This window comes from Coregonus lavaretus, assembly GCF_964263955.1.
Source record: "Coregonus lavaretus genome assembly, chromosome: 7".
Lineage (NCBI taxonomy): Eukaryota > Metazoa > Chordata > Actinopteri > Salmoniformes > Salmonidae > Coregonus > Coregonus lavaretus.
Genome location: NC_139994.1, coordinates 22,501,088 through 22,518,951, shown reverse-complemented (window position 1 = coordinate 22,518,951; position 17,864 = coordinate 22,501,088). Strand labels below are relative to the sequence as shown.

At 41.0% G+C, this 17,864-nt stretch overlaps 1 protein-coding gene across 1 annotated transcript in view; it reads left to right on the top strand.

The window, feature by feature from the left end:
• LOC311132905 (A-kinase anchor protein 9-like) overlaps nt 1-17,864 on the top strand; it is a 120,177-nt gene that overhangs the window by 32,788 nt on the left and 69,525 nt on the right. Inside the window, exons 10-15 of the mRNA XM_084166281.1 lie at nt 152-293; nt 560-639; nt 1,312-1,441; nt 1,762-1,859; nt 9,418-9,529; nt 9,734-9,968. Of these exons, the coding sequence (XP_084022407.1) occupies nt 152-293; nt 560-639; nt 1,312-1,441; nt 1,762-1,859; nt 9,418-9,529; nt 9,734-9,968 (797 nt within the window). The remainder of the gene's footprint in view (nt 1-151; nt 294-559; nt 640-1,311; nt 1,442-1,761; nt 1,860-9,417; nt 9,530-9,733; nt 9,969-17,864) is intronic.

Below are 17,864 nucleotides of genomic sequence, written 5' to 3'. Positions count from 1 at the left end.
AGTTGCAACAAGTACATTCTATCCTGTGGAATTTTTGTGTCCTACTCCTGAAACAATCTCTATTGTGCCACCATAGGTGGACTGAGGGAGTATATCCATTCTGGTCTATCTAATTGTATGCTCTCTCTACTCTGTCTGTCTATTTGTGTAGGTGGAATGCAGGCTGCAGCTGGAGGCCCAGCGGATCAGCCTGTCTCAGATGCACGCTGCGCAGCTGGAGCTGCTCCGGGAGCAGACAGACGCCCATGCCTGCATACTTGAGCAGGAGCTGGGCCACCTGAAAGAACCACGGGGTGCGTGTGTGTGTTTCTGTGTGCGCACACATGCATATTTCATTATGTGTGTGTATCTGGGATTATGGGGCCACATTGAAGTTGTTTTTGATCTATCATTCATGATTTCAAGCGTGCAACAAACTGTAGATAGAAAACAGGAGACTGACTCACACAGAAGTTATTCAGTCACTTTTGCTTTCACTTATTTTAGTAATTGAATGATGGTGTGCTATTTATGTTCAATATAAGCCAATAATACTGTATGCTTTTGTTGTTTTTCTCAGACTTCACAGATGATCCCAAAAGCTCCAAGTACCAGAATGTGGTGCAAGTTGTGTCTGAAGAATGCAAGAAGCTCATCCTGGTAGTTAACATTAATTACACACTCTCACACACACGTGTTATGTTCTTCTATCCTCGTGGGGACCTAAAATTTAATTTCCATTCAAAATCCTATTTTCTCGGCCTCAAGAGTGGCGCAGCGGCTTCCAGGTTAAGCGAGCGGTTGTTAAGAAGCGTAGCTTGGCGGGTCATGTTTCGGAGGACGTATGACTTGCAGCGATCAGACGATCATAATCACAAAATTGGATAGAATGTGTTTTTAATTTTATTTTTGCAAATAATAATTTCCCTTACCTTAACCTTAACCAGTAACCCTAAACCTAACCACTAATCCCTTACCCTAACCCTAATTGTAACCCTAATCCTAAACCTAACCACTAAGCTTAAAATAGCCTTTGTCCTCATGTGGACATGGAAAATGTCCCCACAAGGGAGAATTGTCCTTGTTTTACTATCCTTATGGGGACTTTTGGGAATTTTAGATCCCCACAAGGATAGGACACACACAGCAAACCTAATAAACCAAGTATTGATTAGTGTTCCTTTGCCCTGAAAATTACTTTAAACTTTTGATTTCTGAGAACGTTATTAGACCACATTATTTCATGTTTTGACATTTTTACCACACGAGTGCATCAAATATTCACTGAGACATCAGTTATGTTTGAGAGCTATTTTGCCATTCTCTTTACAGTCCTTTGCTAAACTTTTCGGAGAGGAGTTCTTGGAGCATCTCCACCCCACTGATGTCGAGGACTGGAAGATTCATTCGTTTGAAAAGGAAGAAACCAGGGATCCCAGTGCTGTTTTACAGGAGGCAAAAGGTGCTTTATTGGTTGTAATGCCTACCCGAATGAGAACAATACTACATAAACAACACGCAGCCTATGAAATGAGTCGCTGACTAACGGAAAAAGTCAAAATAATTTAGTTGCACACCGATCTTAACTGCTGAATGATAAAATTACAAATGAGTATATTGTGTTTTCCCCCATTTTTATATTTGCATACACACATCAAATATAGCTACATCAATGATAAATGAAATATCTTATAGTCATTAAGACACTGCACAATACAGTACCTGAGGCGAACTGCATGAGGACATATTTGTAATGGACTTTTATTCTGTCTCGCTCTATAGAAATGTATATAGACCTTCTGCAGGTGAAGGAGAGGATTGAGCAGGAACACGGTCGTCTACTACAGCTCCAGTCCTTACTGAAGGCAGATGGCAATAAGGTAGGAAGGACTGCTTCATATTGTGTGTGTGTAAAAGTTTATTTAGTTAGCTCTTTGAGGGGTTTAGGCTAAGAGTTTATGCATTGGTGGGGAAAAACATGAACTGTCATTGATTGATTGGATATGTTTAGAAGTTATGACACCAACCTCTTGTTAGTGGTTGAAATGAAATCACAGTATTATGACTGGGATGAAAAGCATCAATGATTTGATTGATTGGGGTACAGTAATTGCTAGGAAACTAGCACTTAGCTTTTTAACTTTTAACTGTGCTAGTTAATAATGATATGACGAATGATAGTGCCTTCAGAAAGTATTCACACCCCTTGACTTTTTCCACATTTTGTTGTGTTACAAGGTGGGATTAACATGGATTATTTGTAATTTTTTGTCAATGATCTACACAAAACACTGTCAAATTGGATGAAAAATTTAAAAAATATAAAATATGACGTCATTTGAGTCAATTGGAGGTGTACCTGTGGATGTATTTCAAGGCCTACCTTCAAACTCAGTACCTCTTTGCTTGACATCATGGGAAAATCAAAAGAAATCAGCCAAGACCTCAGAAAAACAATTGTAGACCTCCACAAGTCTGGTTCATCCTTGGGAGCAATTTCCAAACGCCTGAAGGTACCACGCTCATCTGTACAAACAATAGTACGCAAGTATAAACACCATGGGACCACGCAGCCGTCATACCACTCAGGAAGGAGATGCGTTCTGTCTCCTAGAGATGAATGTACTTTGCTGCGAAAAGTGCAAATCAATCCCAGAACAACAGCAAAGGACCTAGTGAAGATGCTGGAGGAAACAGGTACAAAAGTATCTATATCCACAGTAAAACAAGTCCTATATCGACATAACCTGAAAGGCCACTAAGCAAGGAAGAAGCCACTGCTCCAAAACCACCATAAAAAAGCCAGACTATGGTTTGCAACTGCACATGGGGACAAAGATCGTACTTTTTGGAGAAATGTCCTCTGGTCTGATGAAACAAAAATAGAACTGTTTGGCCATAATGACCATCGTTATGTTTGGAGGAAAAAGGGGGTATCTTGCAAGCCGAAGAATACCATCCCAACCGTGAAGCACGGGGGTGGCAGCATCATGCTGTGGGGGTGCTTTGCTGCAGGAGAGACTGGTGCACTTCACAAAATAGATGGCATCATGAGGAAGGACAATTAGGTGGATATATTGAAGCAACATCTCAAGACATCAGTCAGGAAGTTAAAGCTTGGTCGCAAATGGGTCTTCCAAATGGACAATGACCCCAAGCATACTTCCAAAGTTGTGGCAAAATGGCTTAAGGACAACAAAGTCAAGGTATTGGAGTGGCCATCACAAAGCCCTGACCTCAATCCTATAGAAAATGTGTGGGCAGAACTGAAAAAGCTTGTGCGAGCAAGGAGGCCTACAAACCTGACTCAATTACACCAGCTCTGTCAGGAGGTATGGGCCAAAATTCACCCAACTTATTGTGGGATGCTTGTGGAAGGCTACCTGAAACGTTTGACCCAAGTTAAACAATTGAAAGGCAATGCTACCAAATACTAATTGAGTGCTTGTAAACTTCTGACCCACTGGGAATGTGATGAAAGAAATAAAATCTGAAATAAGTAATTCTCTCTACTATTATTCTGACATTTAACATTCTTAAATTAAAGTGGTGATCCTAACTGACCTAAAACAGGGCATTTTTACTAGGATTAAATGTCAGGAATTGTGAAAAACTGAGTTTAAATGTATTTGGCTAAGGTCTATGTAAACTTCCGACTTCAACTGTGTGTGTGTGTATATATATATATACAGTGAGGGAAAAAAGTATTTGATCCCCTGCTGATTTTGTACGTTTGCCCACTGACAAAGAAATAATCAGTCTATAATTTTAATGGTAGGTTTATTTGAACAGTGAGAGACAGAATAACAACAACAAAATCCAGAAAAACGCATGTCAAAAATGTTATAAGTAGATTTGCATTTTAATGAGGGAAATAAGTATTTGACCCCTCTGCAAAACATGACTTAGTACTTGGTGGAAAAAACCATTGTTGGCAATCACAGAAGTCAGACGTTTCTTGTAGTTTGCCACCAGGTTTGCACACATCTCAGGAGGGATTTTGTCCCATTCCTCTTTGCAGATCTTCTCCAAGTCATTAAGGTTTCGAGGCTGACGTTTGGCAACTCGAACCTTCAGCTCCCTCCACAGATTTTCTATGGGATTAAGGTCTGGAGACTGGCTAGGCCACTCCAGGACCTTAATGTGCTTCTTCTTGAGCCACTCCTTTGTTGCCTTGGCCGTGTGTTTAGGGTCATTGTCATGCTGGAATACCCATCCACGACCAATTTTCAATGCCCTGGCTGAGGGAAGGAGGTTCTCACCCAAGATTTGACGGTACATGGCCCCGTCCATCAACCCTTTGATGCGGTGAAGTTGTCCTGTCCCCTTAGCAGAAAAACACCCCCAAAGCATAATGTTTCCACCTCCATGTTTGACGGTGGGGATGGTGTTCTTGGGGTCATAGGCAGCATTCCTCCTCCTCCAAACAAGTTGAGTTGATGCCAAAGAGCTCGATTTTGGTCTCATCTGACCGCAACACTTTCACCCAGTTCTCCTCTGAATCATTCAGATGTTCATTGGCAAACTTCAGACGGGCATGTATATGTGCTTTCTTGAGCAGGGGGACCTTGCGGGCGCTGCAGGATTTCAGTCCTTCATGGTATAGTGTGTTACCAATTGTTTTCTTGGTGACTATGGTCCCAGCTGCCTTGAGATCATTGACAAGATCCTCCTGTGTAGTTCTGGGCTGATTCCTCACCGTTCTCATGATCATTGCAACTCCACGAGGTGAGATCTTGCATGGAGCCCCAGGCCGAGGGAGATTGACAGTTATTTTGTGTTTCTTCCATTTGCTAATAATCACACCAACTGTTGTCACCTTCTCACCAAGCTGCTTGGCGATGGTCTTGTAGCCCATTCCAGCCTTGTGTAGGTCTACAATCTTGTCCCTGACATCCTTGGAGAGCTCTTTGGTCTTGGCCATGGTGGAGAGTTTGGAATCTGATTGATTGCTTCTGTGGACAGGTGTCTTTTTATACAGGTAACAAGCTGAGATTAGGAGCACTCCCTTTAAGAATGTGCTCTAATCTCAGCTCGTTACCTGTATAAAAGACACCTGGGAGCCAGAAATCTTTCTGATTGAGAGGTGGTCAAATACTTATTTCCCTCATTAAAATGCAAATCAATTTAACATTTTTGACATGCGTTTTTCTGGATTTTTTTGTTGTTATTCTGGCCCTCACTGATCAAATAAACCTACCATTACAATTATAGACTGATCATTTCTTTGTCAGTGGACAAACGTACAAAATCAGCAGGGGATCAAATACTTTTTTCCCTCACTGTGCGTGTATATATATATATATATAATCTTGATTAGATAAGTATCCAACCCTCTGAGTCAATACATGTTAGAAGCAACTTTGACAGTGATTACAGCTGTGAGTCTTTCTGGGTATGTCTCAAAGAGCTTTCCACACCAGGATTGTGCAACATTTGCCCATTTATTTTTTTCTAAATTCTTCAACCTCTGTCAAATGGGTTGTTGATCATTGCTAGTCAACGATTTTCAACTCTTGCCATAGCTTTTGAAGCAGATTTAAGTCAAAACTGTAACTAGGCCACCTCTGGGAAAATTCAATGTCTTCATGGTAAGCAACTCCAGTGTTAATTTGGCCTTGTGTTTTAGGTTATTGTCCTGCTGAAAGGTGAATTAATCTCTGTGTCTGGTAGAAAGCAAACTGAATCAGGTTTCTCTCTAGGATTTGCCTGTGCTAAGCTCCATTCTGTTAATTTTTTATCCTGAAAAACTCACCAGTCCTTAACGATTAGAAGCATACCCATAACATGATGCACCCACCACTATGCTTGAAAATATGGCGAGTGGTACTCAGTAATGTGTTGTATTGGATTTGCCCCAAATATAACACTTTGTATTCAGAACAAAAAGTTAATTGCTTTACCACTTTTTTTGCAGTATTACTTTAGAGCCTTGTTGCAAACAGGATGCATGTTTTGGAATATTTTTATTCTGTACAGGCTTCCTTCTTTTCACTGACATTTAGGTTAGTGTTGTGGAGTAACTACACTGAACAAAAATATGAACGCAACTGTGACCGGGAGTCTCGTTGGGCGGCGCAGAATTGGCCCAGCGTGGTCCGGGTTAGGGGAGGGTTTGGCCGGGGGGGCTTTACTTGGCTCATCGCGCTCTAGCGTCTCTTTGTAGCGGGCCAGGCACCTGCAGGCTGACTTCCTCTGACACATTGGTGCGGCTGGCTTCCAGGTTAAGGTGGCAGGTTTTAAGGAGCGCGGTTTGGCGGGACATGTTTCGCAGGACGCATGACTCGACCTTCGCCTCTCCCGAGCCCGTTGGGGAGTTGCAGCGATGAGACAAGATCATAATTGGATCGCAATTGGTTATCATGAAATTGGGGAGAAAAAGGGGGGTAATTTAAAAAAAAGAAAATAAAGATTTAGAAAAACATCAAAAATAAGAATAAAAAATATACAGTGGGGAGAACAAGTATTTGATACACTGCCGATTTTGCAGGTTTTCCTACTTACAAAGCATGTAGAGGTCTGTAATTTTTATCATAGGTACACTTCAACTGTGAGAGACGGAATCTAAAACAAAAATCCAGAAAATCACATTGTATGATTTTTAAGTAATTCATTTGCATTTTATTGCATGACATAAGTATTTGATCACCTACCAACCAGTAAGAATTCCGGCTCTCACAGACCTGTTAGTTTTTCATTAAGAAGACCTCCTGTTCTCCACTCATTACCTGTATTAACTGCACCTGTTTGAACTCGTTACCTGTATAAAGACTTCTGTCCACACACTCAATCAAACAGACTCCAACCTCTCCACAATGGCCAAGACCAGAGAGCTGTGTAAGGACATCAGGGATAAAATTGTAGACCGGCACAAGGCTGGGATGGGCTACAGGACAATAGGCAAGCAGCTTGGTGAGAAGGCAACAACTGTTGGCGCAATTATTAGAAAATGGAAGAAGTTCAAGATGACGGTCAATCACCCTCGGTCTGGGGCTCCATGCAAGAGCTCACCTCGTGGGGCATCAATGATCATGAGGAAGGTGAGGGATCAGCCCAGAACTACACGGCAGGACCTGGCCAATGACCTGAAGATAGCTGGGACCACAGTCTCAAAGAAAACCATTAGTAACACACTACGCCGTCATGGATTAAAATCCTGCAGCGCAAGCAAGGTCACCCTGCTCAAGCCAGCGCATGTCCAGGCCCGTCTGAAGTTTGCCAATGACCATCTGGATGATCCAGAGGAAGAATGGGAGAAGGTCATGTGGTCTGATGAGACAAAAATAGAGCTTTTTGGTCTAAACTCCACTCGCCGTGTTTGGAGGAAGAAGGATGAGTACAACCCCAAGAACACCATCCCAACCGTGAAGCATGGAGGTGGAAACATCACTACATTCCAAACAACAGGACGACTGCACTGTATTAAGGGGAGGATGGATGGGGCCATGTATCGCGAGATCTTAGCCAACAACCTCCTTCCCTCAGTAAGAGCATTGAAGATGGGTCGTGGCTGGGTCTTCCAGCATGACAACGACCCGAAACACACAGCCAGGGCAACTAAGGAGTGGCTCCGTAAGAAGCATCTCAAGGTCCTGGAGTGGCCTAGCCAGTCTCCAGACCTGAACCCAATAGAAAGTCTTTGGAGGGAGCTTAAAGTCCGTATTGCCCAGCGACAGCCTCGAAACCTGAAGGATCTGGAGAAGGTCTGTATGGAGGAGTGGGCCAAAATCCCTGCTGCAGTGTGTGCAAAGACCTACAGGAAACGTATGATCTCTGTAATTGCAAACAAAGGTTTCTGTACCAAATATTAAGTTCTGCTTTTCTGATGTATCAAGTACTTATGTCATGCAATAAAATGCAAATGAATTACTTAAAAATCATACAATGTGTTTTTCTGGATTTTCTTTCCGTCTCTCACAGTTGAAGTGTACCTATGATAAAAATTACAGACCTCTACATGCTTTGTAAGTAGGAAAACCTGCAAAATCGGCAGTGTATCAAATACTTGTTCTCCCCACTGTATATATAAAATACAAAAATATATAAAAATGTGACCCTGGTGAGGACGACGAGCACGCTGATGAGCTTCACTGAGACAGTTTCTGACAGTTTGTGCAGAAATTATTCGGTTGTGCAAACCCACAGTTTCATCAGCTGTCCGGGTGGCTGGTCTCAGACGATCCCACAGGTGAACAATCTGGGTGTGGATGTGCTAGGCTGGCATGGTTACACATGGTCTGCGGTTGTGAAGCCGGTTGGACGTACTGCCAAATTCTCTAAAACGATGTTAGAGGCGGCTTATGGTAGAGAAATTAACATTACATTCTCTGGCAACAGCTCTGGTGGACATTCCTGCAGTCAGCATTCAAATTGTACACTCCCTCAACACTTGAGACATCTGTGGCGTTGTGTGACAAAATTGCACATTTTAGAGTGGCCTTTTATTGTCCCGATCACAAGGTGCACCTGTGTAATGATCATGCTGTTTAATCAGATTCTTGATATGCAACACCTGTCAGGTGGATGCTCTGGATAAGAGCGTCTGCTAAATGACTAAAATGTAAATGTAAAATGTAATTATCTTGGCAAAGGAGAAATGCTCACTAACAGGGATGTTAACAATGTGAGAAATAAGCTTTTTGTGTGTATGGAATATTTCTGGGATATTTTCTTTCAGCTCATGAAACATGGGACCAACACTTTACATATTGCGTTTATATTTTTGTTTAGTGTACAATGTTGCTGATCCATCTTCAGTTTTCTCCTATCACAGCCATTCAACTCTGTAACTGTTTTAAAGTCACCGTTGGCCTCATGGTGAAATCCTTGAGCGGGTTCCTTCCTCTCCGGCAACTGAGTTAGGAAGGACGCCTGTATCTTTGTAGTGACTGGGTGTATTGATACACCATCCAAAGGGTTATTAATAACCATGCTCAATGGAATATTCAATGTCTGCTTTTTTATTTATTTGTATCTATCTACCAATAGTGACCTTCTGTGCGAGGCATTAGAAAACCTCCTTGGTCTTTGTGGTTGAATCTGTGTTTTAAATTCACTGCTCGGCTGAAGGACCTTACAGATAATTGTATGTGTGCGGTACAGAGATGAGGTCATTCACAAATCATGTTAACCACTATTATTGCAACTATCCATGCAACTTATTATGTGATTAGTTAAGCACATTTTTACTCCTGAACTTATTTAGGCTTGCCATAACATTTCAGCTTATCATTTTTTATTAATTTGTAAATATTTCTAAAAACATAATTCGACTCTGACATTATGGGGTATTGTGAGTAGGCCAGTGACAATCTCAATTTCGATTATATTTTTTGGGGGGGAGTAAAGGGGTGTAAATACTTTCTGAAGGCACTCTAGCTAATTGACTTTAATGATAATGCCAACAAACTCAGCTGTCAAACTCATTGTTATTCTTAGATTGAGGTGATACAGCTGGCGTACGATGATCTGAAGCGGAGCAGTGAGGAGGAGATCGCCAGCCTGCGCAGGATTATCCACAGCTCTATTACTTCCACACACAACCTTGATGGTAAATCTTAAACTATATTGTATGTCTAAACCAAAATCACCCCAAAATGGTGCTGTGGTGCTGAGTTATGTGGTGCCCATATTCTACACCATCTGCATTCGGAATGTCTGCAGGCCTCAATCCCAAAATGAATGGGAAAGATGGGCACGATCTGCTTCCATCTACATAGCCATGCTAAAGCTAACACTATCTCTCTCTACCCAGATCTGAGGGAGCTGACCACAGCCTCTCCCTCCTCCCACACTGCTGAAGACATCCAGAAGCTGAGGGCCGACGTCCAGCAGCAGCGGGCCCAGCTGGAGGAATGCCACAGACTGGAGGTGGAACACCTCAGGGTCTACTACCAGCAGCAGGCCAAAGAGACCGAGGAGCGCTACGCTACCGAACTCATCGTGCTACAACAGGTCCTTGAGGTCACAGGCACTGAGGCCCAGTTCAGGTAATAGTGACGATGATGATGACTGATTTAGAAATGGCTGTACATACACTACTGTTCAAAAGTTAGAAATGTCCTTGTTTTCGAAAGAATCTTTTTTTTTGTACATTAAAATAACATCAAATTGATCAGAAATACAGTGTAGACATTGTTAATGTTGTAAATGGCTATTGTAGCTGGAAACGGCAGATATTTAATGGAATATGTACATAGACGTACAGAGGCCCATTATCAGCAACCATCAGTCCTGTGTTCCAATGGCACGTTGTGTTTGCTAATCCAAGTTTATCATTTTAAAAGGCTAATTGATAATTAGAAAACCCTTTTGCAATTATGTTAGCACAGCTGAAAACTGTTTTGCTGATTAAAGAAGCAATAAAACTGGCCTTCTTGAGACTAGTTGAGTATCTGGATCATCAGCAATTGTGGGTTCGATTACAGGCACAAAATGGCCAGAAACAAATTACTTTCTTCTGAAACTCGTCAGTCTATTCTTGTTCTGAGAAATTGACGGCTATTCCATGCGAGAAATTGCCAAGAAACTGAAGATTTCGTACAACGCTGTGTACTACTCCCTTCACAGAACAGCACAAACTGGCTCTAACCAGAATAGAAAGAGGAGTGGGAGGCCCCGGTGCACAAATCTGTTATGAGTTTCTAGGGTATCAAGTGATTTAAGAATGTAAGGATGTACTTAGACACTTTTGATGGGGATTTCATATAAGATATTTAATATGGTACCATGGTTCGTTATAACAGAAGAAGGACATAGTCCTGCCTCTGCCATCTTCCGAACTCCATAACAAAGAGCCACTCTCTCTATATATACACTCTGTTACACGTTTCTTCACGAACATCTGGTACCCATCAGTGGGCATTACCTTTGATGTTATTATCCTTTACCCCAAGTCAGTATATCCTGTCCATCAATTATTCTAAGATCAACATCAGTAATCTCCTTTGACATAAGGAATGCAGACTCTGTGGCACCAAGCCACTTATCTACCAACTCTCCCCTGGGTCACACAACACTATGAAATCATTACAACTGAGCAAGAGGACAAATACATTAGTGTCTAGTTTGAGAAACAGACGCCTCACAGGTCCTCAACTGGCAGCTTCATTAAATAGTACCCGCAAAACACCAGTCTCAACGTCAACAGTGAAGAGGTGACTCCGGGATGCTGACCTTCTAGGCAGAGTTGCAAAGAAAAAGCAATATCTCAGACTGGCCTATAAAAATAAAAGATTAAGATGGGCTGTTTCCAGCTACAATAGCCATTTACAACATTAACAATGTCTACACTGTATTTCTGATCAATTCAATGTTATTTTAATGGACAAACAAATTGCTTTTCTTTCGAAAACAAGGACATTTCTAAGTGACCCCAAACTTTTGAACGGTAGTGTAAATCACATGCAAGAACTTCTCAGTGTTTATACTAGGCACTACTTCCTTCAAACTAACGTAAGCAGTCATTTTCAATGGATGGAGGATGCATTTTCTATCTGAATTTTCTTTATCATTGCATCCTCCTGAAAAGCCCCTGGTATCTCGGTGGTATGTTAGACCCCTAGAGGTAATGGGGGATATTGCATGGGTCGCAGTGAGGAGGAAAACTAGCTTGAAGACTCACTCAGTTCTTCCGCTGCTCTGTCGTTCGCTACATACTTTAGGCTGAGGATGCCATCATTGAAGTCGTTTCTGGTGAGGAGATCGTCTCTAACCAATCGGAGTATCAAAGCCAATGACAAGTTTTCAGACTTCCGCTTTACCCACGTGTGTTCTGGCTCTGGTCCAACCTGTCGGTTTCTGGACCAATCAGATGGCGCGAATGTGTTCGCATTCGGTGAATGGTCGGGGAAGTACTCAGATCACCCAGAGAAAGAAGTCTGGGAAGCCAGGCAAGAGGAAAAACACCATCAACCCTTTCACATTGCCCATAAAGACAAATAATTTAACTCTAACTAAATCCAACTTCATGGAATTCAACTCAACATATGAATTGCTGAGTCCACGAACACCTCATGGGTAATACATATTATTGAAGAAACACCACAGGTGCACAAGTGAGAGTGATGTTTCATCTCCCTCATGGGAGTGTCTGAAACATGAATGAGGAGGATCCTACTCGTGTGTGTATGTGTGTGTGCAAGTGCACGTGTATGTGCAAGTGCACGTGGGTGTATAGAGAGAGTGCAGCAGCACTCATCAGATCACTGTGACCTGGATAGCACCCGGCAGTGAAATTCTACAGCTGCCATTCAGGCCCACTTTAATTGGCAAGGCATTAGCCGTCTCCTTATTCCTTTAGAAGTAGATTTCAGTTTTATTCTCACCCTGTCCAGGGTCCATTATTATTAGCATGGCTTTAATCTCCTGATATTAATTAGTTTCAATATATACTGTAAAGTAGTGATGTACAGTGCATTTGGAAAGTATTCAGACCCCTTGACTTTTTCCACATTTTGTTACGTTACAGCCTTATTCTAAAATGGATAAAAAAAATAAAAAAAAAAAAAATATATATATATATATATATATATATATATATATATATATATATATATACAGTTGAAGTCGGAAGTTTACATACACTGAGGTTGGAGTTATTAAAACTAATTTTTCAACCACTCCACAAATTTCTTGTTAACAAACTATAGTTTTGGCAAGTCTGTTAGGACATCTACTTTGTGCATGACACAAGTTATTTTTCCAACAATTGTTTACAGACAGATTATTTCACTTATAATTCACTGTATCACAATTCCAGTGGGTCAGAAGTTTACATACACTAAGTTGACTGTGCTTTTTAAACAACTTGGAAAATTCCAGAAAATGATGTCATGACTTTAGATGCTTCTGATAGGCTAATTGACATCATTTGAGTCAATTGGAGGTGTACCTGTGGATGTATTTCAAGGCCTACCTTCAAACTCAGTACCTCTTTGCTTGACATCATGGGAAAATCAAAAGAAATCAGCCAAGACCTCAGAAAAAAAATTGTAGACCTCCACAAGTCTGGTTCATCCTTGGGAGCAATTTCCATACGCCTGAAGGTACCACGTTCATCTGTACAAACAATAGTACGCAAGTATAAACACCATGGGACCATGCAGCCGTCATACCACTCAAGAAGACGCGTTCTGTCTCCTAGAGATTAACGTACTTTGGTGTGAAAAGTGCAAATCAATCCCAGAACAACAGCAAAGGACCTTGTGAAGATGCTGTAGGAAACAGGTACAAAAGTATCTATATCCACAGTAAAACAAGTCCTATATCGACATAACCTGAAAGGCCGCTCAGCAAGGAAGAAGCCACTGCTCCAAAACCGCCATAAAAACGCCAGACTACGGTTTGCAACTGCACATGGGGACAAAGATCTTACTTTTTGGAGAAATGTCCTCTGGTCTGATGAAACAAAAATAGAACTGTTTGGCCATAATGACCATCGTTATGTTTAGAGGAAAAAGGGGATGGCTTGCAAGCCAAAGAACACCATCCCAACCGTGAAGCACGGGGGGTGGCAGCATCATGCTGTGGGGGTGCTTTGCTGCAGGAGGGACTGGTGCACTTCACAAAATAGATAGCATCATGAGGAAGGAAAATGATGTGTATATATTGAAGCAACATCTCAAGACATCAGTCAGGAAGTTAAAGCTTGGTCGCAAATGGGTCTTCCAAATGGACAATGACCCCAAGCATACTTCCAAAGTTGTGGCAAAATGGCTTAAGGACAACAAAGTCAAGGTATTGGAGTGGCCATCACAAAGCCCTGACCTCCAATCCTATAGAAAATGTGTGGGCGAGCAAGGAGGCCTACAAACCTGACTCAGTTACACCAGCTCTGTCAGGAGGAATGGGCCAAAATCCCCCCAACTTATTGTGGGAAGCTTGTGGAAGGCTACCCGAAACATTTGACCCAAGTTAAACAATTTAAAGGCAATGCTACCAAATACTAATTGAGTGTATGTAAACTTCTGACCCACTGGGAATGTGATGAAATAACTAAAAGCTGAAATAAATCATTCTCTCTACAATTATTCTGACATTTCACATTCTTAAAATAAAGTGGTGATCCTAACTGACCTAAGACAGGGACTCTTTACTAGGATTAAATGTCAGGAATTGTGAAAAACTGAGTTTAAATGTATTTGGCTAAGGTGTATGTAAACGTCCAACTTCAACTATATACATCTACACACAATAACCCATCATGAAAAAGCCAAAACAGGTTTTTAGAAATGTTTGCTAATTGATTAAAAATAAAAAACTGATATTACATGTAAGTATTCAGAGCCTTTACACAGTACTTTGTTGAAGCACCTTTGGCAGCGATTACAGACTCGTCTTCTTGGGTATGACACTACAAGCTTGGCACACCTGTATTTGGGGAGTTTCTCCCATTCTTTTCTGCAGATCCTCTCCAGCTCTGTCAGATTGGATGGGAATCGTCGCTACACAGCTATTTTCAGGTCCCTTCAGAGATGTTCGATCAGGCTCAAGTCTGGGCTCTGGCTGGGCCACTCAAGGACATTCAGAGACTTGTCCCGAAGCCACTCCTGCGTTGTTTTGGCTGTGTGCTTATGGTCGTTGTCCTGTTGGAAGGAGCAGGTTTTCATCAAGGATCTCTCTGTACTTTGCTCTGTTCATCTTTCCCTCGATCCTGACTAGTCTCCCAGTCTCTACCGTTGAATTATTTTTCTAAAAACCAGTTTTCGCTTTGTCATTATGGGGTATTGTGTGTAGATTGATGAGGATTATTATTTTTTAAATCCATTTTAGAATAAGGCTGTAACGTAACAATGTGGAAAAAGTTAAGGGGTCTGAATACTTTCCGAATGCACTGTAACTACAGTGGTTCCTCAATTAATAGTTTTGAGATCATGCCGCGGACATAGAGGTAATTTGTGGTTTAGTACGTTACCCTGCGTCAATGCTTCATTTCTCCAGACTACCGCAAGGGGGAGATAGAGCGGTGATTATGCTTTTGGGTACAGTGTAAAGCGTTGGTCCCAAGGCGCTAATGTGTCTCTACCTGAATGAATGCTGTCAATGAATGGGCGATATAAACCAAATAGAAACGTATAATTGCGCACGACTTCACAATTGAATTTGAATTAACTAACTGATGAAGAAGAAGAGGGTGATTGAATTTAGAACAATAGTGTAAGAATTGCTATTCCTCTGTCCCGCACGCACACCTGAAAAAATACACTTATTTTTTTTGTTTCTACTTCATCAGAAGAAACTGTAACTGGACTGTAGCATATTACTTACTAAAACTGTTGTTACACTAAGATTTTTATTCTAAGTGAAATGAAAATGTTCAGTTATATTCCATGATATTCATAAAATATGTGTTGACTGAATATAAGCAGCGAGTGATGTCTGCTAAATAAACACGTTGTCATATGACCTCTGCAACTAGGCACAGATAAAATAACACTCAAAGGTTTCACATATTTTCAAGACCTGAGCTATTTAATTTATTTGTTTTATTGCTTACATTTACTTGTGGAATGTTATCGAATAGATAACAACAATAGAAAGAAGCATCTGGTGGAGCATGGAGTGAAAGTGCTCTGTACTGTAAGTATGCTACAACGCTGTGGGCCAGGTGGAAAAATGTTTTTAGCAGCCTTTCCAATAAATTGGAATAAAGAAGCAGCCATCCACCCTTGATGTCAATGTCACATTTTTTATTTTCACTGGATCTTCGTTAGGATATTGGTTAGGCTACAATTAGGCTATGGAATAATGTAGCCTAAATAATAAAGAGTAAGCCTATTATTTTTGCTCAATAGCGTACAGTATAGGCAACTCCAAACGCCCGCAGAGGTTGTGAAATACAGTATGAACACGAGACTCACATGTTGCGGTTCATTTATTGTTTAATTATTCAAGGCTCCCTTTATTTCATTTTTGTTTCATAAATAAAATGCTTGAACGAATGAATGATATACACTACCAGTCAAAAGTTTTAGAACACCTACTCATTCAAGGGTTTTTCTTAATTTTTTACTATTTTCTACATTGTAGAATAATAGTGAAGACATCAAAACTATGAAATAACACATATGGAATCATGTAGTAACCAGAAAAGTGTTTAACAAATACAAAATACTCTCCTTCTTGGTAAAATAGCCCTTACACATTTTGGATGTGTGTTGGGTCATTGTCCTGTTGATAAACAAATGATAGTCCCACTAAGCCCAAACCAGATGGGATGGCGTATCGCTGCAGAATGCTGTGGTAGCCATGCTGGTTAAGTTTGCCTTGAATTCTAAATTATTCACAGACAGTGTCACCAGCAAAGCACCCCGACACCATAACACCACCTCCTCCATGCTTCACGGTGGGAAATACACATGCGGAGATCATCCGTTCACCCACACCGCGTCTCACAAAGACACGGCGGTTGGAACCAAAAATCTCCAATTTGGACTCCAGACCAAAGGACACATTTCCACCGCTCTAATGTCCATTGCTCGTGTTTCTTGGCCCAAGCAAGTCTCTTCTTATTATTGGTGTCCTTTTAGTGGTGGTTTCTTTGCAGCAATTCGACCATGAAGGCCTGATTCACACAGTCTCCTCTGAACAGTTGATGTTGAGATGTCTGTTACTTGAACTCTGTGAAACATTTATTTGGGCTGCAATTTCTGAGGCTGGTAACTCTACTGAAATTATCCTCTGCAGCAGAGGTAACTCTGGGTCTTCCATTCCTGTGGCGGTCCTCATGAGAGCCAGTTTCATCATAGCGCTTGATGGTTTTTGCGACTGCACTTGAAGAAACTTTAAAAGTTCTTGACATTTTCCGTACTGACTGACCTTCGTCTTAAAGTAATGACGGACTGTCATTTCTCTTTGCTTATTTGAGCTGTTCTTGCCATAATATGGACTTGTTCTTTTACCAAATAGGGCTATCTTCTGTATACCCCCCCTACCTTGTCACAACACAACTGATTGGCTCAAACGCATTAAGAAGGAAAGAAATTCCACAAATTAACTTTTAACAAGGCACACCTGTTAATTTAAATGCATTCCAGGTGACTACCTCAAGAAGCTGGTTGAGAGAATGCCAAAAGTGTGCAAAGCTGTCATTAAGGCAAAGGGTGGCTATTTGAAGAATCTAAAATATATTTTGATTTGTTTAACACTTTTTTGGTTACTACATGATTCCATATGTGTTATTTCATAGTTTTGATGTCTTCACCATTATTCTACAATGTAGAAAATAGTAAAAATAAAAACCCTTGAATGGGTAGGTGTTCTAAAACTTTTGACCGGTAGTGTATATTGAAGTAGCAATTGAAAGAGAACACCTTGGAGAACATGGGGAAATTATCAGACCAAATGTGAGGACACAACAGTTCACCATATACAAGACTAAAGTTAGAAATGTATCAATATCCCAGACCTGATTTGCCCTAACGAAAAATGCATCAACCCCCTACAAACATGTCAATTTATTATAATCTAGCTAATAATCAAATCAGCCTTATAAGTAATGATTTATATATTTCCAAAAGAAAGACGCATATAGTGTATTTGTTCATCGACATCTTTATGTTTTCGTTAATAAAATAATAAAGATCTTTATTTCAACTACATCTCAACTCCCTTTTAGTTGCACTTCCCCCCAGCTCCACGACCATGGGTAAAACCTTGCTGAGATGGTCAGTGTATTTGTTGCATTGTTGTATCGTTTGTTTCTCAAGCCAAAACATCTTGATGGGCTTCACCAGTTCATCTTTGCTTGTCGGCTTGGCGGAGTTACGGATGAATGTTTTCAGTTGATGCCAAACAAGTTCGATCGGGTTTAAATCAGGAGACGTACATGTAGAGATTATTATTTTTTTAAATATATATACTGTAGGCCTACCGTAGGTGAGGTG